The 23,843-nt window shown below is 63.9% G+C and overlaps 2 protein-coding genes across 13 annotated transcripts in view; one reads left to right on the top strand and one right to left on the bottom strand.

Moving 5' to 3' along the window:
• Positions 1-7,358, top strand: part of Ncor2 (nuclear receptor corepressor 2) — a 41,204-nt gene extending 33,846 nt beyond the window's left edge. For 8 of the 11 annotated variants that reach the window (XM_077109079.1, XM_077109078.1, XM_077109068.1 and 5 more), the window contains 8 exons: positions 32-177; positions 572-765; positions 1,248-1,394; positions 1,708-1,853; positions 2,398-2,451; positions 4,542-4,769; positions 5,663-5,842; positions 6,270-7,358. In XM_077109079.1, coding sequence (XP_076965194.1) covers positions 32-177; positions 572-765; positions 1,248-1,394; positions 1,708-1,853; positions 2,398-2,451; positions 4,542-4,769; positions 5,663-5,842; positions 6,270-6,451 — 1,277 coding nt within the window. In that variant the 3' untranslated portion in view covers positions 6,452-7,358. The remainder of the gene's footprint in view (positions 1-31; positions 178-571; positions 766-1,247; positions 1,395-1,707; positions 1,854-2,397; positions 2,452-4,541; positions 4,770-5,662; positions 5,843-6,269) is intronic. The other 3 variants (XM_077109075.1, XM_077109072.1, XM_077109073.1) reach the window with 2 other exon arrangements.
• A 2,762-nt stretch (positions 7,359-10,120) lies between these two features.
• Positions 10,121-21,941, bottom strand: Rflna (refilin A). Of its 2 annotated transcripts, none has more exons than XM_076866508.2 (3): positions 21,665-21,941; positions 12,129-12,238; positions 10,121-11,500 (listed from the first exon to the last, which is right to left on the bottom strand). In XM_076866508.2, exons 1-3 carry the CDS (start codon positions 21,863-21,865, stop codon positions 11,191-11,193), a joined length of 621 nt encoding a protein of 206 aa, XP_076722623.1. In that variant the 5' UTR covers positions 21,866-21,941; the 3' UTR covers positions 10,121-11,190. The 2 variants fall into 2 exon arrangements, with proteins under 2 accessions (XP_076722623.1, XP_076722625.1); XM_076866510.2 differs by having other exon boundaries at positions 12,129-12,220.
• Between the last annotated feature and the right edge of the window lie 1,902 nt (positions 21,942-23,843).

The raw sequence follows: 23,843 nt of genomic DNA, 5'->3' as shown, positions 1-23,843 counted from the left end.
CCGCCCCTGGCTGACTGGACTCTGCCCACAGGCCCCGCGAAGCTCGGCCCTGAGGCTACCCACCTCCCACACCTGCGGCCGCTGCCTGAAAGCCAGCCTGCATCCAGCCCATTGCTCCAGACTGCCCCTGGGGTCAAAGGTCACCAGCGGGTGGTCACCTTGGCACAGCACATCAGTGTAACTACTTGTACTCTGCCCTCTGCACCTGGGGTGGGAACCAGGCCCAGGGAGGGGGGAGGTCACATGGCCCTTCAGTCCTGGCGGGGTGGCCAACGGGCGAGATCCCAGAGGCAGTGCCCACACCAGCCACTCCCGTGGCCACTTCTCCAGGAGTGCCAAGACCCTGCACAGGTCCTTAGTCTTTTGCATGTTGCTGGACAGCTGAGGCCAACCCACCTGGGGGCGCTGGTTGGAGACCTCTGACCAAGCCCGCTTCCTGGCGCACAGGGCATGGAGGCCCCAAGGCAGTGGGGCAGGTCCAGAGCCCAGGAAGCTGAGCACTGAGCAAGCCAGCCCCTGGCACATCCGGAGGGGCTGGTGGAGGGCCTCCTAACCCCTGCCCCGCCTGCAGGAGGTGATCACGCAGGACTACACCCGGCACCACCCGCAGCAGCTCAGCGCACCCCTGCCCGCCCCCCTCTACTCCTTCCCCGGAGCCAGCTGCCCCGTCCTGGACCTGCGCCGCCCACCCAGTGATCTCTACCTCCCACCCCCGGACCACGGTGCCCCGGCCCGCGGCTCCCCCCACAGCGAAGGGGGCAAGAGGTGAGCACGGGGTGGGGGCTGTGGGCACCTGGCCAGCAGTCTACCACGTGGGGGGACTGGGAGCCTCCCTGTACCCCTGGGCGCAGGGACATCGTGCCCCTTGACAGGTGAGGAGACGAGGCCTGGGGAAGTGGTCACTGGCTCCTGGGACCTCCCCCAGCACACACGTGTGACCACAGGCCTGTGCACACTCCCACCGAGGGCTCCGTGGTGGCGGGTGGCCCCCCGAGGGCGTGCCTTGCAAGTGAGGCAGATAGCAGGTGTCTCTGGGGAGCAGGGCGTGGGTGCCACCAGGGTCAGAGGAGAGGTCAAGACCCAGCCCAGGACCTGCTCTGTGTGGCTCAGGAGCGGAGGTGGCTGGTGATGGACACTGCTGCCTGGGCACTCGCGGGAAGCGCATCCTGGCTGCCAGAATGGAGACTGGGGACAGGGGTGTCACTTAGGGATGTGTTAACTACAGCTGGGACCCTCCCTTCACCCAGGTCTCCAGAGCCCAGCAAGACGTCAGTCCTAGGCACCGAGGATGGCATTGAACCTGTGTCCCCACCAGAGGGCATGTCAGAGTCAGGGCACCCCCGGAGTGCCGTGTACCCCCTGCTGTATCGGGACGGGGAGCCGGCAGAGCCCAGGTACCCTGGCAGCACAGGGCCCCTCAGAGACTATGACTTGGCCCCTCCCCCAGCATTGTCCTCTGCTGGTCCCTGCCAGTGGGGGTCAGCAGGCTAGGCTGAGTGACCTCAGGCCTGCCAAGCAAATGCCACAAACCTGGGGGACGGGGTGTGTGCCCTCACTGTGCCCTGAGCCAGGGTCTCAGCTCAGACTAGGCCCATGTCGCTCGCCCTGTTGAGGACCTGGAAGGCGGGCTAAGTGTGGTGGGCCAGCCAGGGGGCACCAGACAGAGGTTCAGGCAGGCCGCTGATGGGTGTCTGACCCTTGCTGCAGGACGGGCTCCAAGTCCCCAGGCAACACCAGCCAGCCGCCGGCCTTCTTCAGCAAGCTGACCGAGAGCAACTCGGCCATGGTCAAGTCCAAGAAGCAGGAGATCAACAAGAAGCTGAGCACGCACAACCGGAACGAGCCGGAATACAGTAAGGGAGCCCGGCTGCCCTGTAGTGGGCCCCGGTGAGGCCAAGCCCAGCACTGCTGAGCCCACCTGGGGCCCCCCTTCAAGGACCCTGGGAAGTCCTGTCCGCAGGTCCTTCTGCAGGCGCCCAGCAGCACAGATGCAGTGGCAGGAGTGGTGCGGGGCACCGGGGCTGGTTCCACCCACAGGGGCTGGGTGGCAGTGCCCCCTTGAGTGCTATGGGACTCCCGCACTTAGTGCAGAGGACCTCGAAGCCCCCTCTGCAGATGCCCGGCCGGGGCCTCTACCCTTGTGGGGCTGGAGAGGAAACTGACCCTCGCCAAGGCCAGTCCCTCCAGACCTGGCTGGCAATGTGGTGTCCTGGGGCCCCAGCCCAACCCCAGGTGGTCGCTGGGAGTGCAGGGTGTCACTGCCACCCCAGACCTGCAGCCTGTCTGAGGAGCATGGTCCCAGGGTATTGCCAGACCACGCAGGCAGGGGACAGGTGTGGGTGGCCATCTCCAGGACTGCGAGTCATCAGCCTCACCCACCTTGTTGTCCCACTGCAGACATCGGCCAGCCTGGGACGGAGATCTTCAATATGCCCGCCATCACTGGAGCAGGTAACACACCCTGCGCTGGCCGCTGGCTGCCCACCTCCCCACCCAACCTCCACCCCAGCTGCTGCACGGGGACCAAGAGCCTTTCCTAGTTCAGGGGTGGCCCTCTTCCCAGTCCCCCCCTGCCGTGAGGTCCAGAGTCCCACGGCAGGCACTCGAGCTATGGCTGCAATGAGGTGTCTTTGGAGTTCAAGGTCACGGTCCCCTGAGCTCAGTGAGCGCTGGTGGGCGCTGCCCGGAGACGGGTTTCTCTGGTGGAGGCTGCAGCGCTCAGACCAGGTGTGGGCCCAGGCAAGGAGCGAAGCCCTGGGGTCTTGGTGGTCACTTTCCATGGCTTGAGCCTCCAGTTTACTCACGAATTCAAGCGGGGGTGGGGCGGGGGACGATGGATGGACTTTTGCCAAATCAAATGCACACGTATGAATTGCTGGGTTGAAGCTCACGTGTTTTTACACTGAAATTTAAGACTCCTGTGATATTTTGTTGGATAGACTCTTCCCCAACCCCAGCCTCTAGTGGGGCCCTGTCCGAGTCCCACTGGGGGCCATGCCAGCAGGGTGGCTGGGCCGTCCACAGTTGTCCCTGTGGAAGGCAGAGGGGTGGGGCTTTGGTGAAGTACCTCTGAGCAGTGGCTGAGCCTAGGGCAGACTGGGGTGACCCCCTGCCGGCTGAGGAGCTGGGGTCTGTGGGGTTGGTTCCTGCATTTACCTGGTATCACCCTCCTGGAGGGCAGGGGAGCTGTGCTGACCTTCTTGGTGGCCTAGAGCCCTAGACTGTGGTGAGCAGAGGACAGTGTTGGATGTTACCAGGGGCTATGGTCCCCGGGACCGTGTCCATCTGTCCCTGCTAGAGACCCGTGCACCAGGCACAAGGGGACAAGGGTTGCAGCAGCAGATGGTTAGACATGGCCGTTGGTGGGGTGTAGCGGGCGCGTAGGTGTGGAGCATCGAGCCGACAGTGCAGACTGTACCAGGGTTTTAAAAACATTCTTATCATTATTTTTTTGTTGTTGTTTCTTGAAAGCAGTTTAGTCCACAAAACCAACTTTCCCCAGGCCCTGGTCCCTGGGCCCAGGTTTCACCTTGACAGATGACCTGACTGGCTGCACTGGGCCCTGCCTCTGACTGGGAGGCCCAGTAGCTGCAAGGGGTCCCAGTGGCCAGCACCCTTGAACCCAGGGAAGGACAGGGAAGTGAACAGCCATCTGCTGCCCCAGGAGCGGGGGCTTTAAAAGTGGCCCCTTGGCTCAGGAAGCCGTGAGCTAGTTTAAGACCAGTGAAGGGCAGCCGAAGCCCCGCCTGTCCTGTGCTGGGGGTTCCTCGGAAATTTTTGGAAGCAAAATGCCGAGGACAGAGGTGCCTGCAGGGGGCTGCAGAGGCCCAGGTGGACACGTGGATGGAGGGGGAGGCCTGTGGCTCAAGAGGAGGCCCAGCGGGACCGCACAGAGGGCCTCTGTGGCCGGCTCGCCAGGGCTCATGTGTTGGTGGCCATTGTGTCCCATGGGGGGCCGTGCCAGTGGGGTGGCCAGGCTGTCCGCAGTTGCCCCCAGCTCCACCCTGTCCCTGCACGCACATAACTGCATGGCTATGACCCCTCACCTCGCGCCCCCTCTCCTCGCGCCCGTCTTGGCCCTTCTTTCTCTGGCTCTGGGTGGGGAGAGGGAAGAGGGCAGAGTCAGGCCCAGCTGGGGGCATCAGCAGGGACAGCGGGCCCCAGGCCTCTCAGGGGAAGGGCACAGGGAGGACAACCAGTCACTTCCCTCCCTAGGTCCCTTCAGTCCCACCACCTAGACCCCAGGCCGGGTCTCCCCGCCCCACCCCGTCCTCTGTGTCCCCTCGGCCCCGCCCTTCCCAGCCCCACCTTTCCTCTTAGGGCCACTGGGAGTCACAGCAAAGCAGCCCGGCTAGCCGAGGCCGAGGGCTGTCTGCCCTGCCAGCCCAGCCTGCCCAGCCTGCCCAGGCACCGGAGGCAACCTCACCCTGCAGGAGGAGCGGGAGGTGGAGGGCGTTGCTTTGCAGAAACGTGCTCACGTGTCTCTCCCCGGCCGCCCCATGTGTGGCCACCCTCTGTGTGCGTCTGTCTGTCTCCCCCAGGCCTTATGACCTCTAGAAGTCCGGCCGTGCAGGAGCACGCCAGCACCAACATGGGGCTGGAGGCCATTATTAGAAAGGCACTCATGGGTAAATATGATCAGTGGGAAGAGCCCCCGCCACTCGGCGCCAATGCTTTTAACCCTCTGAATGCCAGTGCCAGCCTGCCCGCTGCCGCTATGCCCATAACCGCTGTTGACGGACGGAGCGACCACACGCTCGCCTCGCCAGGTCTGCAGGCCCCCCGCCCCTCTGTCCCGTCCCTGTGTCGTTAATCCTCTGAGCCCCCCTTGAGCTTTGGAGCTTGTGACTATTTTGTGCGCATTTGATGTCTCTGGAATTTGCTGATCTGCAGCTGGGCTGGCACCTGGGGTTGCGGCACCCAGTGCCCACGAGGCCCGGGCCTGCTGCTTCTTGGACGCTCACTGCTGCCCACGGCTGCCCCCGCCCCCGCTGGGCCTCTGCCCGTGCCCGTGCCCAGCTCGTGTCTCCCTGGGGAGACCAGGCTGCAGGGAGGACCTACCTGTGCTGCGTGGACAGTGGGGTCAGCAGCCAGGTCCCCTGCATGTGGCCTGCTGGCCCTGGGGCTGAAGGGAGCCCCACATTCCTATCGTGCCCAAGAGCCTAAGGGCCAGCTCCCTGCCCTGTTAGGACCTGCTTTTCTCAGCAGGGAGCCAAGCGGGGACCTTGGGCTCGGTGTCCAACCTGGACACTGAGGCTCCAGGAGGTTCTGGACTCTTAGGGTCAGGCCTGGCCTCAGGGTCCGGCTTCTTGGCAGAGGCCTGCAGCCCACCCAGCCCCAGTGCCATTCTGGGCAATGTTCAGAGTCCAGCAGAGGCTTCCTGCCCAGAGTTCTAGCCCCAGGGTGTGGGGAGGTGCAGGGCAGCCTGAGGGGCCAGCAGCCTGGCCTCAGGGGAGACTGATTCCCAAGTTGCAGGCCCATACTGGGTCTGGCCATCTGGTCGACCTTGGCCTCCTGGAGGCAGGGAGTCATTGTGCTCTGGCCTCTCCTCGGAGGACCCAGAAGCAGGTGGCTTCCCCTGGGCAGGATGTCTCCCCCACCCTCTGCAGCATGTGTCATCTCCAGTGTCCAACACAGCCCTTCCCACTTTGTCCCCTTGTAGGTGGTGGTGGGAAAGCCAAGGTCTCTGGCAGACCCAGCAGTCGAAAAGCCAAGTCCCCTGCCCCGGGCCTGGCGTCCGGGGACCGCCCACCTTCTGTCTCCTCGGTGCACTCGGAGGGAGATTGCAACCGCCGGACGCCACTCACCAACCGTGTGTGGGAAGACCGGCCCTCATCCGCAGGTGGGCATTGGTCGGCCATGGGGCCTGGGCAGGGAGGGCCACTGAGCACGGTGCAGGCCTGGCCAGCTGCGTCCTGGCGGCTGACGGGCACAGGCTAGGACACAGTGTAACTGGAGCTGCCAGGGAAGCCACAGACCAGGCTGCGGGAGCAGGTGTGGCACTGGGCTTGGCAGTCTGTGATGGAGCTGGACATCCCTCTGTGGCCACCGGGGAGCGCTGCAGGCCTTGAGTAGGGAATGGGTGGTCTGGGGATGCTGGAGGGGTCCCAGGCCTCAGGAGCAGACGGTGGGGCACAGGTCACTGCTGCCATCCAGGTGACCCAGGTAGAGGCCTGGGGGTCAGGAGTGTGGGGCCGAGGGCAGACATTGGAAGGCCTAGTCCAGGGCAGTGGCCGGGCCTCCTGAGCAGCTGCCTGTCTTTGCCACAGGTTCCACGCCTTTCCCCTACAACCCCCTGTTCGTGCGGCTGCAGGCGGGTGCCATGGCTTCCCCGCCCCCACCCGGCTTCCCTGCGGGCAGTGGGCCCCTCGCCGGCCCCCACCACGCCTGGGAGGAGGAGCCCAAGCCCCTCCTGTGCTCGCAGTACGAGACGCTCTCCGACAGCGAGTGAGCCGGTGGGCACGGTGCAGGTCCCCGCCCGCAGCAGGACGGCCCAGGAGGCAGACAGGTGGCTGCGACGCACCCCACCAAGGAAGGAGCCCCAAGTCTGCCCGCGCGTCCTTCCGTCCGTCCGTCTGTCCACCCGGAGCTGGCATCCTGCCTGTCTAAAGCCTTAACTAAGACCCCCACCCCGGCTGGCCCTGCACAGTGACCGTACTCAGGGCACGTTCACCTGGTGCTCGGGAGGGGAGGGGAGGGCAGCAGGCCGGGGAGGGGACACAGTGAGCGCATGGTGACCACAAGCACGCAGCCGGGGTGACCAGGGACCCGAAAGAGGATGACCAGGCGCCTCCATGCCACTGCCTCCCCTTTCTCCATTTGGAACCAAAGTCTAAACTGAGCTAGCCCCCGCCCCCATCCCGCTTAGCGCTCGGGACAGACGGACGGGCACTGTCCAGCCTGCAGCGCTCTGTCAGTCCCCATAGGCTGCCCCACAAGACTGCTGGGAACCACGTCAGACCAGGCGGGGGACGGGAGGGCTGGGCACGGCCTGGGGCAGCAGAACCACAGGACCTGGATGTGGCCCTCTTGCCCGCGGGGGGGGGCGCGGGGCGACGTGTTGGTTTACAGGGTATATTTTTGATACCTTCGATGAATTAATTCAGATGTTTTATGCGAGGAAGGACTCACCCAGTATTATGCTGCTGTGCTTTGGATCTCCGCTTACGTTGGGGAGCGTGCAGGCCGACCACCGGTGACCCCTTGTCCACGGGACCCGGGGCAGGCCGCCGGCTCACAGCCGCCACGCCCTCCATCCCTCCCTTCCTTGGGCAGAACGAGTTTGATGCGTGTTCTGTGGCCACCATCTGCGCATGGTGGTGGCCTTCTGTCATTTACACACGTTGTTCTAATTAAAAAGCGAATCATACTCGATACAGAAGTGTCTTCTCTGCTTTGGACGGGGCAGCCAAGAGGGCGGGCAACTGGGGGCCAAGGGACGCTAGGAGTATCCCCTTTGACTCACCCTTTGCCATGAGAAAGGCAAGGGAAGGGTGTCATCCTCGGGACATTGAAAAGTCACATTAGGTGCAGTCACGTGGTGAGGGAGCATGGCACTTGCCCATGGCAGAGGTGTTGAGTGTTCACACCGGCGGACCCCTGGAGGAGGTGCCCAGCATCTACACCTTGGTTGGTGTGTCCAGACGTCAGCTGTGGTGACAGGTCCCCTATGACTGTTGGTCCTTTGGTCTTCCTGTCACGCCTGCCCCCTACATTGGTGCTAAGGAGTGGGCAGCCTTCCCCACACTCACTTCCAACCCCGGGCAGAGGGGGGCAGCCGCCAGCTCCTGGTCTGCAGCTGCCCACCTTTGCAGATTCAGCCTGAACTAGCCACAGCGCCGATCTTCCTCGGCCAAGCCTGGCTTCTGCCCACCTCCTGCTCTTTCCTTTGGCCTCTGCGGAGCCCTGCCCAGCCACCCTGCCCCAGGACTGACCAGGCATGTGGGCAGAGGACAGCCAGGGAAGCCCAGGGCGGGCTGAGAGGGTGAGCACCCCGGCAGTGTCTACCAAGGGGTGGCTCTGCTCCTCCTGCCCAGCACGGGAGTCCCAGGTCATGGCACCCAGCCAGCCATCGCCCTCAGCCTCCGAGGCCCAAGCACCCCAGGATGTTAGCCCCAGCCCACTTGGGGACAGATGGCCCCCTGTCCCCAGAAGGAGGCCCACCTGGCCCAGTGGCTGGTTAGCAGGGCCACCATGTCTGGCCTGGGTCAGGGGTCATGCAGCTGGAGAGCCGCTTCCGAGGCTCCGACAGGCTCCCGGGGGACGACGGCCGGGCTTGAGCCGGTTCCTGTCTCCAGCCTCCCATTTGGCCCCACAGAGACCAACCCTCGCAGGGCCTTGAGGAGAGCACAGAGGAGAGCCCAGGTCCCCGAAGAGAGAAATCATCACCCCTGCCCAGCCTCTGCTGTCAACCCCAGCCTTCAATGCCCGGCAAGGTTCAGCCACCGCTGTGGTGGGGACCCGAGGGCCTCAGACCCGTGCAGGCCTGGCCTCCAGGTGTGGCGTCCACCTCAAGGGCTTTATTTCTCTTTTGCAGAGAGGATCCCGACGCCTCCCGACGGGGGTCAGCCTGCTCCCCAGCTATAGTACCAAGGTGGCAGGCAGGTGGCAGTGTGGGCTCCCTGACCCTCTTCCTCCACACACACCAGCCCCCTGCAGGGGTCCAGATGGGTCAGTCCCAGCTGGCCACACCAGCTGCTAGGGGTTGGCCCCTCCCTCGGCTGCAGTCAGAGCTGTGTGGGGACAGACCAGAGGCCAGCCACGGGGCCTCTCTATCTGCCTTCTCTGAAGGACGGTGGCCCAACCCACCACAGGGTGTGATCTGGTGCCACCTGGTTGATGGCCATCTCCCACCTGCATCCAGCCGGAGGCCATTCCACCCACCCCCACCCCCACCCCCGTGGACTCTTCCTCCCTCTATCTTTAAAATGCAGACTTATGCAGTTCCCCTCACCTTCGTCTCCCAGGAAAACTCCTAGGCACATTTCAAAACCCAATAGGGCATTTGTCCTTGAACTCACTGCCCCCCTCACGTCCTCTCAGCACAGGGCAGGCTGTGCCCATCACACCAAGCAGAACCCCCGGGGGTGGAGTGGAGCTCATCCCTTCCCCTCCTGACCCTGTATTTTGCTCCAAACCTCTTGCAACCTCCAAACAACAGAAAATTAGAAAGTGCTTCATAGAGGACAGCTGTGGGCAAATGTCACCATATTCTAGGACATTGGGAGGTTGGCAGAAATGAGATTCCTGCCCCACATGGATGGTAGGGAACCCCAGGTCTGGAGCCGGGCTGGGGGGTTGTCTGGAGCCCCCTCTATGACGGTGGGTATGGTGCCCAAGGTTGGAGCTAGACCCTCACCTGGGACCTGGCTCTGCCTCCCCATCTGAGCCAGTGACTACAGGAAAGGCACGGGGCTCTGCAGAAGTCCTGGTGTGGGAGTGGACAGGCCTCCAGGCCCCGGGGCTTGCTGGGTGCAGTCAGGATGCCCTCCCGGGGGTGGCAGTCTTGGGGAGAGATGGGTTGAGACAAGGCTGTGGGACAGGCTCATGTGAGGCTCAGCTGGGGACTGTTTGGAGATCAGGTGACCAGATACCGGCCAAGTTGGGGGACCCAGAGTTTCTAAGAAAGGGTCAGCTGTTGCTCAGTGAGGTCATTTTCTGGTTTTCCAAAAATGCCACCTTCGTCTTATGCACTTAACCAACCCAGTGGGAGGGGTGGGGTGAAGCTCCCAGGAGACGTGGGCCTGGGACCCCTGGACAGGGACTCCTGGACGAGCAAAGGAGGACAGCCTATCCCAGACTCAGCGCGGCTGTGTGCCAGAGCTCTTGCGACTCGAGGCCCAGGGGTCAGCTGCCAGCACTACAAAATAAAGGACTTCTAGGCTGCCCGCCCGGGGGGGACCTGGCCTCTGCGTCTGTTGGTCAGCCCTCTGGTGGGGGTGACACTGAGGCTGGCTGTCAGCAGGATAGGGGTGAACTTGCTTCCTGTCCCCCAGAAGTAGGGTCCCCGAGAAACTGGGTGGGGCCAAGGGAGATTTGACCCAGGGACACCTGGCTTCCCCATCCCTACCCCAGCGGTGCTGGGAGGGTCTCAGACACAGGAGAGGAAGCCCCCTGGGGTTTGCACATTTTATTCCGATGATCAATTGACTTCTTAAGTTATCTGTCAATCAGGGAGGTACCTTGGGACCGCTGTCTGCATAGACATAAAAATACATAGGTCACTTGGCTTCACCTCCTCGTGCCCCTCCTGGCTCCTGGTGGGGGGCGCTGCAGCCCCAGAGGCCCTTCCCCTCCACTCCTGGGGGTTCCCAGGGGAGCAGCAGCCAGCCAGCCGCCCACCCACTGGGTGCCTTCAGGTCTGGGGGAGGAAGGTTCAGGGGGACATCTCTGTGACCACAGCAGGGGCCTCTGGGGTGTGGGCTCAGTGGCCCGGGCGTGGCCCCATGCCACCTGAGGTGTCCCAGGGAGCGGGAGCAGAGCATGTATGGCTGGGCTCCTGGCTTTCAGAATCACGTGGTCAGCTGGAGCCTTGGCAGGAATGGACGAGGCCCTGCGGTCTCTCCTTAAGCAGACAGCAATGCTCAGAGCCTGGAGTCCAGACTGGCCTTGGGTAGGGCTCAGGTTCCCAGGAGCTTGAAGCCTCCCCCTGGCACCTGGCAGATGGCTTTGAGGTCCCAAAGTCCCAGCGCCAAGGGTAATGGTGGTGTGGCAGGTGCTGGCTGGGGCCTCCCTGCAGTGAGGCTCAGGGTGTGGAGGCTAAAGGCCTCCTTGGCAGGCAGGGCCCTGGACTGTCCACACTGGCGGCCACAGGACCCTGGATGGCAGGGGCTCAAGGCACATTCCAGCCTTAGCGCTGGCCTCTGCTACCTCCCGCTCAATGGCCTCCAGAGCTGGTGCTGGGCTGGGCCCAGCCCTCTGGTCTCAGGGCCACTGGCCACGTGGGCTGCACCAATGAGAGGCCCATGTTGGAAAGCGCCCTCTCCAGGGGCGGGGCGGGCGTGGGTGGCACCGCTGTGCCCTCACACAGCCCCAGAGCGGCGCCTGCGCAGCCGGGGACACCTCTGTGCCCAGCAAGGACAGCCAGGTGTCCTCCCTCCCTGGAGCTGCCGCCACCCCGCCACGTGCTCCTGCGCGGCTGGAGGCCGGCATCGCGGGCCGGGCCGGTGCGGGGCGCTGGCTACGGGCGGCCTAGGGCGCCGGCGGGGCGCAGAGCCGCAGCTGCACGCTGGCCGTGAAGGAGCGGCGCGCGCGGCCCAGGCTGCAGCGCAGGGTGGTGCGGAAGGAGCTGCGCGCGCGCTTGGGGAAGATGATGGTGGTGCTGCGGAAGCGCAGGGCGCGCGGGCGCGGCTCCAGGGTCAGCTGGCTGCGGTAGCTGCGCCACGTGCAGTTGGGCGCCGCCACGATGGTCTCGCTGTAGGCCGTGACCGTGGGCACCGGCGCGTAGAACACCTTGTCGCGGAAGCGCCTCTCGGAGGAGAACTGGACCTCAGAGCTGCAGCTGGGGGCGGGAGGGAGGAGTGAGCCAGGAGGCGTCCCCCGCGTCCCCCACCCAAGGACCCCTGGTCAGGAGGAGGTCACAGGCAGGCCCAGGGGCTGTCCCAGGAGGGGACGACCCAACGCAACACACGAGCCTGCGTGGATCCTGGACTGGCATGAACCTGCGTGATTGGGGCTGAGGATAGAAGTCGAGGACATTGGACTTACTGGTTTTGACAACAAAGCTGTTGTCATGGGGGAGTGTCCCTTAATAGGGACGTATTTGGAGTTACAGGGCAAGGTGGCACCTGCCCTCTCTCATGCCTCTGGAAGAAGGGAGGCAGGAAGATGCCCAATCTGGGGCCTGCTGGGCACGGGGCGAGTTGTTCACACAACTTCCAATGAGTTTATCAAAGATGTCCCAGAAGGTCCCCTGGGGCCCCCAGAGGAGAGAGCCTCAGTGACTGACCCGAGCCCCAGTTGCCCTTCTAGACGTCTTGGAATTGAGCCAGAAGCACAGGCTCCAGGAGGGGCCATGGGCAAGGGGCAGCACCCAGAGGGAGGGGCCTGCAAAACCCCAGGCTGGCCTGGACCCACCCCACCCCGGCCAGGGCCAGCGCCCCTGCCCCACTGGGCTGTGACCCACTCACCAGATTTCATGCGTGGGCTCCGGGTCCACCTTGATGCTCTCCCCAAAGAACACCGGCAGCATCCGGGGCCTCATCTCGGGGGCCGGGGGGTTCTGCAGGGGGGCAGAGGGCTGCGGGAGGTTCGTGGACAGGGGCCGCAGAGCCCTGTAGCTGGACCTCAGCTCCCTGCTGGGCACAGTCTGGCCACCCGACCCCTTCCAACCCTGGCTTGGTCTGGAAGCTGCATTGTGGGCTCTGTTGAGAAGTCACCCCAGTGTCCCTCTGCCCCAGCACGCCCACCTGGACCCACCCTTCAGCCTGCACCCCATTCCTGGACTCTCAGGAAGGGGACCCAGTAACGTTCCCACTGCCACTCAGGCCCCAGCAAGCCCCAGAGCCAGGCTCAGAGGCCTGCGGGACGGGAACAACCACTCTTGGGCGCCCTAGGGGTGACACCCTATGAGGACCGGGAACAGTGTTCCTCGGAGGCCAAGTGTCCCTGGTACCACCTGAGGCTGCAGCAGGCTCCAGAGGGGTAGGAACCCCACTGAATAGGTGTCTGGGCTTCATCTGCCGGGGAGACACAGGGGAGCCCCCAGCACCGAGACAGGCACAGGAGACCAGTGGGAAGTCTTGGGCAGTGACGCCCTGGTCTTGCCTACCCAGCATCCACCTCTCCCAGAAAAAGCCTATGTCTTCCCCAGGACCAGGTTAGCTTTAGCCATGGCCTGTGGCCCACGTGCGACCAATGAGAGGGCTACCCAGGTTTTCTGCCAGAGAAGACCCCAAGTGACGAAGCAGACAGAGGGTGAATGACCAACTTGTCCCCACTGGAGATTGAAGCAACACCAAGAAGAACTGAAATCAAAGACGGTGAAATATTTAGTCTTGCCAACATGTGTGGTTGCCTGGATCAAACCATGCCTGAAGCTGCACATCCTGCCCCAAATTGATTCTTAAAATACAGACCCTGTGCCTGCCGCCCAGCATGAAGCCAAACTGTCTCCTTCCCTGTTCTTTCCACTTGAAGGGGTCTTCACCAGACTCAGGCTTTCCCCAAGAACCCTGTCCATCCGTTGCTGGGAGTCCTCCATGACGCTGCCTTGTTCCCACTTTTATGGATCAGTTACACCATGGTCAGCTGCGACTGGCCTCACCTCATCTCGTGGGAGCCCGGGAGTGTGGACCCAGCAGAGTTGGTCCTACCTGTGACAGCTGGCCCCTGGGGACTGGCTGTCCCCTGCCCTTGGTGTGGGAAGAACCTTCCGGGGGAGGAAACTCCCTTGCCCCAGGGCGGGTCAGCCACAAGCCCACTAGCAAGCAGCCTCTCGGCCCTGGGCCGGGCATGCTACAGACACGGGGGACAGTGCCACAGCAGCCACTGCCCGCGCCTGGCCCTGTCACAAGCCAGCCAGGGCCAGGTTTACACGTGCATTTAGTTCTGGGTTTGCTGCCGTCTGCTCCCCTCCCCCATGGCTGCCCCCACAGGCAGGGAGTGGCATCCCTTTCCCACACGGGAGTGTCCAGCACAGGGTGAAGACAAGACACCATCCCTGCATGAGGCTTCTGCCTTCCTGACTGGAGCCCACCCAGAGCTGTAGAGGCTGAGGGGTTACCACGGCTCCCGGTAAGTCAGGGCCCAGCCCCGGCTGTAAGGTGGGAGCCATGGCCTCCCTGCTGCAGGGCATTCCACAAACACGAGGTGCTCGCTGGGCACTGCTGCATGCTGGGGCCAAAGGAACAGCACCTCCCAGGTGGCCCCGTGTGGCCCCTGCAAGAGGGAGTGGCCCCAGGAGAGGGGCAGGGGCCAGGCTGGCGTGGGGTGTGAACGGGGTTCAGAGGCGTTGGAGGTGCAGGCGGAGCCACGGCTCCCTGAGCCTCACTGCGGATCCCCCAACAGACGGTCACACCATGGTCAGCCGCGACTGGCCGTTCCCAAGCCTCTGGTGCCTCTGGCGCGGCTGCAGCAGGCTGGGTGAGGACAGCCACCTCCCGCCGGCCGGGTCTCCCCCACCTGCTGCCAGGCCGGCAGACAAGGCTCGATTCACAGGCTGGGCCCGGGGCCAAGCTCTGGGCGCCGCCTTCCAAGGGGCCCCGCTGGAAAAACATCTGGGCCCTGCCCACACCGGAGGCCGCCATCAAGATACCAGAAGCCGGTGAAAACCGGGCGCAGGCTGGGGGCCCGGCTGGCCAGACGGCTCCTGAAGTCCTCGCTCAGGACTCCAGGGACCGTTCCCAAGAGGAGAAGGGCAGACACGGGGCCTTGGGGGAGTTTGCACCGAGCGGCCTGTCAGCGGGGCCCCTGGACCTCCCCGGCCAGCAGGCAGAGTGGACCAGGAAGGCACACTGAGGCCCCAGCAGGACAGCCAGCCACCCTGGAACGGGACACCCCTCGGGGATGGTCACGGTCGCCCGGAGCACGGAGTTGGGCCCACACAGGGTGGGGACGCACCCCCAGGCTGCCTGCTGGGCCCTGCTCCCTGGCTGCGGCACCAAAGCTCCTGGACAGGCCAGCCCGGCCCCTGCCCAGGCGCCCTGTCCCCAGCCAGGCTATTCTGTCCTGAAGAGAATCTGCCGAGCTCCTTGGCTGTCGCCCACCGAGCGGGGCTTGGTCATTCATGACGGGAGGCAGTGCCATCGTGAGGACCCACAGTGGCACTGAGGGGCTGTGCGAGAGGCATGGGGCCCAGACTGGCCAGCTCCCTGGTGGGTCTGCATCCCAGGGCAGCACCGGGTGCAGGGACAGGAGGAACAAATGGCCGGCAGCCAGACGCTGGCCCCTCTCCCCTCCCCCAGCGCCACCTTCCTGACTCCACCCCCACTGTCCCCTGAAGGGACCCTGCAGCTGGCTCAGACCCTGGTCCCAGCTGCTGCTCCAGGCTGGGCCAGCCAGGCCTGCCCTCCCCCTGGGCACCAGGAGAGTGTGGGGCCCCAGGGAGGTCAGAAAGGGAGCGGGTCCCAGAGACATGGCTGAGGGCCAGTGCCCTGGCCTGGTGACTTAGGTGCCCTCCCGCAGCCCAGGACAAGAGCGCAGGTGGCTGGGAGTCCAAGCACACGCAGGGCTGTGGAGGTTCAGCCAGGCTGCCGGGCCCAGGCCAGGGGCCACAGCCAGCAGGGGACATAACCAGGCCACAAAATGACAGCCCTGCCCGGCCAGAGGTCCTGGCCTCACCCAAGCCACGTGCAGCCTCGGCAAGGGCTCGAGTGGCCTTGCTCGGGCAGGATGGCTTCGTAGCTACAGGGATCAGCTGTGACATGCTTGGCATGCTTGGAAGGTATTTGTTTTGGGGGGTGGGGTAACCCCTGAGCCACGTCCCAGCCCTATTTCTTGAATTTTATTTAGAGACGGGGTCTCACTGAGTTGCTTAGAGCCTCACCTTGGCTGAGACTGGCTTTGAATTCACGATCCTCCTGCCTCAGCCTCCCGAGCCACTGGGATTACAGGCGTGTGCCCAGCTACAGAAGATATTTTGGGACCAAGGGCTCACGTGCAGAGCTACGGTTGGCCTTGACCTGTCCCCACAAGGAAAAGGAAGCAAGGGAGGGCTACTGAAGCACTACAAGTCCCTGTCCCCACGTTGCAGGGCTTTGGCTGTGGACAGATCCTGGGCCTGGGGTCCGGTCTTCTCCTCTCCCTCCCATGGCACCTCGGGCAGCCACTGGGGGCCGTGGAAAGAGCCTGTTTCCGAGGAGTCCAGGAGGCCCGGAGGACCATGCTGCACGGAGAGCCTCGAGGCCTCAGGGGACACGGAGCTCAAGTCCCCAGGCTCTGACACCAGGAGGGAGACAGCACACAACCCTGGGCCAGGAGGAGCACCAGAGTGGGCTCGCTCCCCAGGACAGGCAGGCCAGAGGGACAGCCATGTCCCCAGGGCCCACTCCTTTCTGTCCCCCACAAAGGTACGTCCGGTCCTGAGCCCCTGCAGAAGTGACCTTTGGAAACAGTCTAAGAGGGGATTGAGGTCTGATGAGGGCATCCTGGGTTAGAGTGGCCCTCAGCCAGTGGCCAGCGTCACTGGTCATTGGCTCAGGGTGAAATTGGCCGAAGGACACACAGAGGGAAGAGGGCCGTGTGGAGGCAGCAGAGACAGGCTTGGTGCACCTACAGGCCAAGGACGGCCAGCGGCCACCAGGAGCCAGGACATGCGTGGGACACCTGCTCCGTTGCAGCCCTCAGGAGCCTGGCCCTGCCACCCGAGTCAGACCTGGTGGCCTCGAGAGCCATGAGCATGGGGCACTGTGTGGCAGCAGCCTGGGGCAGTGGGATGGCACCCACAGGGTCTGCCGGCCAGAGGTGGGCCACCAGCCCAGGGCCCCAGGGCCCCCTTCTGGGTCAAAGGCTTGGGCAGAGTCTCCCTGAAGACTCAGAGCATGGCCATTTCCAGAGGTAAGGGAGTGGCCGGGCGGCTGCAAGACCACAGCCCACTTCCCGCACCAAAGAAAGTGCGCGTCACCTGCTGCCACCAAGGGGCCCCGCAGCACCTCAGCACCCTGTGGTTCAGATACGGCCCAGATGGTGTCGCTGGTTCAGGGGTCGCCCCAGCCAGGAGGCCAGGAGGACTGACCACACCTGCCCTGAGAGTCAGGCCAGGCCCTGTCAGCGACATCGTTCCCATGACAGTGGCTCCTGCCCACGTCCACATCCCAGGGCACCCACAGGGTGTGACCTGTCGGTCTTCTTTTCATACTAAAGCCACCGATAAAACCGAGCTTCAGACAGGAGAGCCTGCTGCAGGGAGCTGGACGGTCAGGGACGCGGCTGACCTCCTGAAAGACGCCAGTTCCCCGGGGAAGAAGCAGACGGGCTGAAAGGAGGCGTCAGCGTCCATTCTCCTCCCCTCCGTCTTCACAGTGTCCCTTCCTGCAAACAGCTCCTCCCACCTGGTCCAATACACCTGGTTCTCTTCCCCCTGAGCAGGCTCCGACACCTGCGCTGGCCAGGGACCCCCCTGTGGGCCTACTGGGGCCATGGGGCGGACTGATTCCTGTCTTCTAAGTCTTCCCATCCACCCATCCATCCACCCACCAACACATCCACCCACCCATCCACCCGTCCATCCATCCACCTACCCACCCATCCATCCATCCATCCATCCACCTGTCCATCCACCCATCCATCCACCCACCCACCAACCCATCCACCTGTCCATCCACTCGTCCATCCATCCACCCACCCATCTGTCCATTCATCCATTCACCTGTTAATCTGTCCATTCCATCTGTCCATTCATCTACTCACCCACCTGTCCACCCTTCCATCCCTTTATCTGTCTTCCCATCTGTGTTCATTTGTCCACTCACCCACTTGGTGCCCATGGGCCATCTGCTTTGGTTTAGATGTAAGGTGACCCCCCCCCAAGGCTCGTGTGTGAAACAGGGCAAGAATGCTCAGAGGTGACATGACCGGGGGTGGGAGCCTTAACCTAATCCGTGGGTCTCCCTCTGGTACAGCTACCTGGGCAGTACCTGTGGGCAGGCAGGGTGTGGCTGGAGGAAGGGGTCACTGCAGGTGCCTGTGGAACTCATGTTCTGTCCCTGGTGAGCACAGCTCTCCCTGCTTCCTGGTGCCACGTCCTGAGCTGCTCCCCCGACCCCCACCACGACGTCCTGCCTCACCCAGGCCACGGCAGTGGAGCGTCCACCATGGACAGGGCCTCCGACACCGCGAGCCCGGATCAACGTTCCCTCCTCTGCGCTGTCCTGGTCAGGCCTCTTGGTCACAGGGAGGCAGAGCTCACTGGCACCTCTGTCCTCTCACCCCGGCCCTGACTCCCCGGTCCCTCAGCCTCTCCTGTCGCGCCTGGCCTGGCCATCGCAGGCCACAAACGGATGGATGAGGGGACCCAGGGTCCTGAGTGTGACAGCCAGGCCCCAAGTGGTGGCTGAGGGATCTTCCAGGGTGGGAAGGGCGTCAGCCCCGCCAGCTTCCCCCCTAGTCTGACCCACAGGTCGCTCTCTACGGCGGGGACGGGGACAGCCAGCGCCTCGTCCTCTGGGGAACCCTCAGTGCACCCCTGAGGAGAGAGGGTTGGGAAAGAACGCCCTGTGCCCAGGAGCACCCGGTGACACCAGGCCACCAGCAGCCGGAGGAACCCAAGGTGAAAGGCCTCTCACCTCCGAGTCGGAGAGGGGGTCGCAGCTCACCTGTCACCTCCAGGTGCGTCAGTGCTTGGCTGCCTCGGGGGAGCTGTGCACCCCAGAGAGCTCAAGGCCAGATCCCAAGCGCCACCTGCAGTCTCCCCGAGGAAGGTAAGACAGGACGGGCCAACTCCCCAAGTGCTCGCGTGGACGTGGGGAGACGGGCATCGGCCCCACGGTCCTCCCGGCTCCTCAGCCAGCCTGGCGCCCACAGCTCTGCAGGCAGGTCGCAGCAGGGAGGGAGGACAGGGACGCTCACTCCGTCTGGGATTCCAGCGCCTGTCTGTGGGTGCTGTGCCCCTTGCCTGGCCGGCTGGACATCAGTAATCCAAACGCAGCTGGCAGACACCCCGGGTCCAGCTCCGTGTCCTGGGCACTCAGAGCTCAGCCCCAGGTGCCCTGCACCAGCGCCCCCCAGGGGTGGGGGCTGCTGATACTTTTTAAAAGAGAACAGTCACCGCACAAAGTGACCCGCAGGGGTTTTGATTTCAGCCTCAGCTCAACCTGGAGGTCTCCCACCCCCTGGAGCTCAGCTCCAGCCGCCCGGCCTCCTGGCCATTGTCCTGCACCTAGACGCACTCCAGTCCTGTCCCAACCCACTGTGGAGTTTAGTCAAGTGTCCCTGCCCGGGCCGCCTGCCCAAACTGTGGCACCTGACCCAGTTTCTGTCATAGGGATGCAAGTCACTCCACCTGACCCCGCGTAGAAGGCCAATTCCTGAGGGCAGGGACCTCGAATGCCTGTGCACTGCCATGTCCCCAAGCCTCGCAGGGCTCACTGAGGTGCTCAGTAGGTAACTGGTGGGACACAGGACCGGCCCCAGGTCTCTGGTTTGGGAGTCAACAGGAAGGTGCCATCTGTGCTCCCAGCATGAGCAGGAAAACCATAGTCTACGAGGGAAGGAGCCCCTTATCCCCAGCCTGGTCCCAATGCCATCTATGTCCTGGGGACAATCTGGAAGCTCTGGATCAGCAGGGGACTGTCCAGAGGGCAAGTCCAGCTTATCAAAACAAAGTAGGGGCAGGGCAAGGTAGACATGCCTATAATCCCAGGGGCTCAGGAAGCTGAGGCGGAGGAACATGAGTTCAAAGCCAGCCTCAGCAACTTATCCAGGCCCTAAGCAACCAAGACCCTGACTCTGAATAAAATATATAAAGGTCAGGGGTGTGGCTCGGTGGTCAGATGCCCCTGGGTCAGTCCCTGGTACCAGAAAACAAACAAATGAACAGTGGGGAAACTGATGAAGTAAAGCTCGGTCAACTTGATGAAGTAAAGCTCGGTCAACTTTAACAGGCGCGTCCAGCACCATGAAGCAGTGGACCAGCTGCTGAGGACCTTAGTGGCCAGGGCTTGAGGACAGGACAGCAGCTCCCCTGGCCAGGGTGTGGGCCACCAGCTTGGATCAGGCAGGCAGTGCCAGTAACCAGATATCAACCCAGGGTCGAGGAGATGCGGAGGAACCTGGCTGGCTCACCACCTCCTCCCTGGGCACCTGGGACAGTCGACTGGGACACAGAGCGGTCTCAGTGCCTTCCTCCTCAGGGGGAACCCGGCAGCAGATAGTCTGCCCACATCTGCGTCTGGGAGGGCCTGGGAGCCACCAGCCAGCGGGGTGCTGCGGAGCACCGGATCAGCAAACTCCAGTGACCAGGGCACAGGGTGGTGGGTGGGGCCACATCTGCTGGAGAGCCCCGAGGCTGAGGGGGTTGCCCATGGCAACCACTTCCTCTCTTTTTATTAAATGCAACTTCTCAAACCTGTGGGCGCATTTGTCTTTCTATTGAGAAATTTTAAGAGGTAATTAATCAGCTACACCATGAAAAGGCAGGGGGGCCTCGGGCTCAGGGGTGGACCCTGGAGTCAGGCTCCTGGGTGGCTCCAGCCCAGCACAGCCTTCTGTGAAGTTCTGGACGTTTCTCACTTTCTCTGTGCCTCAGGGTCCCCTCTGGAAAAACGGGAACAAAAGGAGTGAGTCCACTCCCAGGAATGCTGAGAAGGTTCCGGAGATGATGCAGGTCCAGGGTTGGGGACAGCACCTGGCCCGAAGCAAGGGCTGCCCAATTGCTAGGGTTCATTACTGGTACAGAAGGGGGGCCAGGCTTTAATTTGCAGCCAAAAGACCAGGGCAGCACCGCTTCACACCTGGCATCTGGTTTAGCAAGAAAAGGGAAAAATAGAATCCAACAGAACAGCCAGGCAAGCAAGCCCGGCCATTCTTGTGGTCGCCACGGGCTGGGCCTGGAAGGCAGAGGGAGCAGGAAGGCCCTGGGAGAGGGTGCCTGGGTCACACCAGGCATCAAAGAGAAGGCCCACCTCTGTCCCCTCCTCATGGAAGACACCACAGGGACTTATCACCACACATGCAGCCCGAGTCCCCGCTGAGTGATGTGCCAAGGCTGAAGCGGGACTGTGGGACAGTGGCCCATGGGACAGCAAGACCGAGTTCCCTGCAAAGAGCCTCATCCCTTCATCAACTCTGGGAGATCCCCAGTGCCCCTTCTACCCCAGCCCCCCAAAGACAGAACAAAGTTCAAGTTCACTGCACGACTCTGGTTCCCAAACGGTGCCCCACATTGAAATCAACGGAGGGTTTTTTAAAATCCCACTGTGGGAGCTGTGCCCTACATCAGTGCAACCAGGATGCCTGGGAGTGGGCTGCAGGCTGGATCTACTTTAAAGAGCCCCCTTGGGGGCCACTCAGCAAAAGAGCAAGAGAGGCCAGTGAAGTGCCCGCTACCAGGGAGAGGCACGGAGAGGCCTGGTGGGGTACCAAGTCAGCATCCCGGGCCAGCAGAGCAGAGCGGTGCTACTATCCACCCTGCGAACAGAGGTTGGAGGTGACAGATGGCACCCCTGAGCACTGGACTGGCAGCAACCTCCCCTCCCTTTGGCTGGCCATTTCCTCAAATTGTGCTGGTGCCCACTCTGCCCGCACTGTCCCAGCAATCCAGTGTGGGTCCAGCCGCCAAGCTGGGTTCCTACCGGCACAGCGGGAAGCTAAGCTGGGTCTGGCAGGAGCCGGACCTGGGCCTGCCGACCTGGGGCTCCAGCCTTCCCCCCTGGAGGCCCCAGCTCCACGTCAACACCTCAGCCTCCGGGGAAGGAGGGTTTCTGTCTGGGTTTGGTTAGAAAAAAAGGTTCGCGCTGGCACTGCCCGGTCCACAGGCAGCCCAGGCAGGGGCAGGGACGTCCTGCATCCTGGGCGTCCGGCTGAGCCCATCCCAGGCAGCCAACTTCGGGACCCTTTCCCCTGACGCTGGAGGGAGGCCCGCGAGGGAGCAGGTCTGGGGTCAGGCTGGATCACCCCACCCGGGCCCCTGTCCCCACCTGCGGCGCTGGGCAGCGGCCGGGCACCGCGCTCGGGAAGGAGGAAGCAGGTCCCGCCCCCTCGCCCACCCCGCGCGAGGGCGCGTCCTTACCGCTCCGGCCTCGCTGGCTCCCGGGGGCTCGGAGGAGGCGCCCCCCGCGCGGGCGTCGAGGATGCCAGGCGCCAGCGCGTAGAAGGGCGGGCTGGGGCTGGGGCTGGGGGGCAGCCCGGAGTCGGGGCTGTCCAGCAGGCCCTCGCGGCTCTGCTCCCTCGGGCTGCCCTCCATGCCCCGCAGATGCAGGTGGCCCACCATGTCCGGGGCGCGGGGCGCGGGCCGCGGCTCCTCGGGCTCCTCCCGCGCGCCCGGCTCAGGCCTGGCGCCCCGCGGCCCGCGCTGCCGCGCCCCGGCCTCGCCTGGCCGCGCTCCCGCCGGCCCTGCCCCGCCGCCCGCCGCCCGCACCGGCCCGCGCCGCCTTTTCTAGGCGCCGCCTCCGCCCGCCTCGCCCCGCCCCGGCCGCGCTGGCCTCCCCGACCGCGCCTCCGGCCGCCGGCACCCGCGGCGCCAGCGCGGACCTGGGGGTCCCGGGCGTCCCGCGGAAGGCGAGGCTGGGGCTGGAGCCCCGCGGGGCCCCTCGAGGTCGCCGGTCGCCGGTCTCCCCCGAAGTCCCAGTGACAGATCTGCAGGAGCTTCTCCATTTTGGAGGATCTGCAATTCACAGGGGTGGACACGCTTCCTCGAGGAGACCTGTTCCGAGCTCCTCTCCTCCCCACACCTAGCTGCCCACCGCCCCTAACTGGTGCTTCGGGTCGTCCGGACACGGAGGCAAACCCCTGGGCCTTGGGCTGGAAGTCTCGGGGTGCGGGAGGACCCGAGGTCCGACACACCGGCTGGAAGCCTCCGTCCACGGCTGCCCCAGCCGCTCCTGCATGTCTTCTCCAAGCAACGTCTCCCTTGCTGACAAGGGTGTTGCTGATGTGGCCCCTTCCTTCTGTGCTCAAGAGCATGACACTTCCCTGTCCTCTTTTTTCCCTAACAGTTGGCTGGCTGGGGGTCCTGTCAGGCCCCTCCCCTCCCTGCCCCTGCCCAGAGGGCCCAGCCTGCGGGGGGGGGGGGGGGGGGGGGGGCAGGAGGCTGCAGATGGCTTTAACAAGTAGAGGTTGCGGGGAGGTCACTATTGTGGCGCAGAGTGTAGAGGAGGGGGATAGAAGTGTGGGCTGTCACACCAGTTCCATTCCCCCGCGTCTCCCCAGGCGTGGCCAAATTTGGGGACAGTTCTCAGACCACTGGGTCCTGCCCTCATGGAGCGCCCAGTCTGACACACCAGGAATCAGAGGTCAGGGGTTTACCAAAGGCGCTGCCCGCAAGAATAATCAGAGGGACGGTTTCCTGCTGGGGGTTCAGGGAAGGCTTGTTGGAGGTGACATTTCAGAATGGCACTTGAGCAGCCAAGCAGAGAGGACCTTCCAGGGGGAGGAAACTGCTGGTCAGGGCCTGCAGCAGAGAGAGCGGAGGCCCTCAGGGGCAGGGGGTGGGGGTGGGGGGCTGGCTCTGTCAGACAAGTCTTCCCTAGAACTGGTAACTCCCTACTGTGGGACAGTGGGCAGGACCCTTCCAGCAGCAACAGTCCCCAAGGCAGGGTGAGGGTGAGGCCATGGCTAGGTCTTCCCACCTGCAGTTAGCATGGGGACATCTGTCTGTCCCCGAGTGTCCTCGTTCCTTTTGACTTCCAACTCGCTGCGGTGAGGCCCTGTGGTCCCCGCGGTGCTCTCTGGTCCCCCGGGCAGCGCCTTTCTTGCTCAGGTATTCACACCTGGCAGGATCGTCCACCTACCAGGAGTGCCCTGGTGACTGCGCCTGCTTGGGGCTCCCCCTGCGAGGGCTGCCTCGTGGGAGTGCCGTGTGGGGGCCACCCACCCCTGGTGGGAGAGGCAGGACCGCGCCTCAAACGCCAGATGCCTGGTTGGCAGCCCACAGGGTGACTTGAGTGACCGTGACCTCTGACCTATTGGGACCCCCGCTGCAGGCTGGGGCTGCGGTGATTGACAGCCAACACTGTAGACGCTTCTCTTTCCCCAGGCGCTGGACGATCTGCAAATGTCAAAGGGGGAGAAAAGGCCGAAATTTCCATAAATTCGCTTGAGTCTGGGGCTAGCCAGGGGTGGGAGGCTCTTGGAAGTCTCAGAGGAACATGGTGGGGGCCTGGGGGGCGGGACCTCGGCAGTGTGAGGCCAGAGGGACGGGGGTCTCTCAGGATCTGAGGCTGAGCCGCACAGGTGCTCGAGGGGCTGGA

This window comes from Callospermophilus lateralis, chromosome 1, assembly GCF_048772815.1.
Source record: "Callospermophilus lateralis isolate mCalLat2 chromosome 1, mCalLat2.hap1, whole genome shotgun sequence".
NCBI lineage: Eukaryota > Metazoa > Chordata > Mammalia > Rodentia > Sciuridae > Callospermophilus > Callospermophilus lateralis.
Note: the sequence above shows the minus strand (reverse complement) of the source record. Positions and strands in the feature narration are given on the sequence as shown.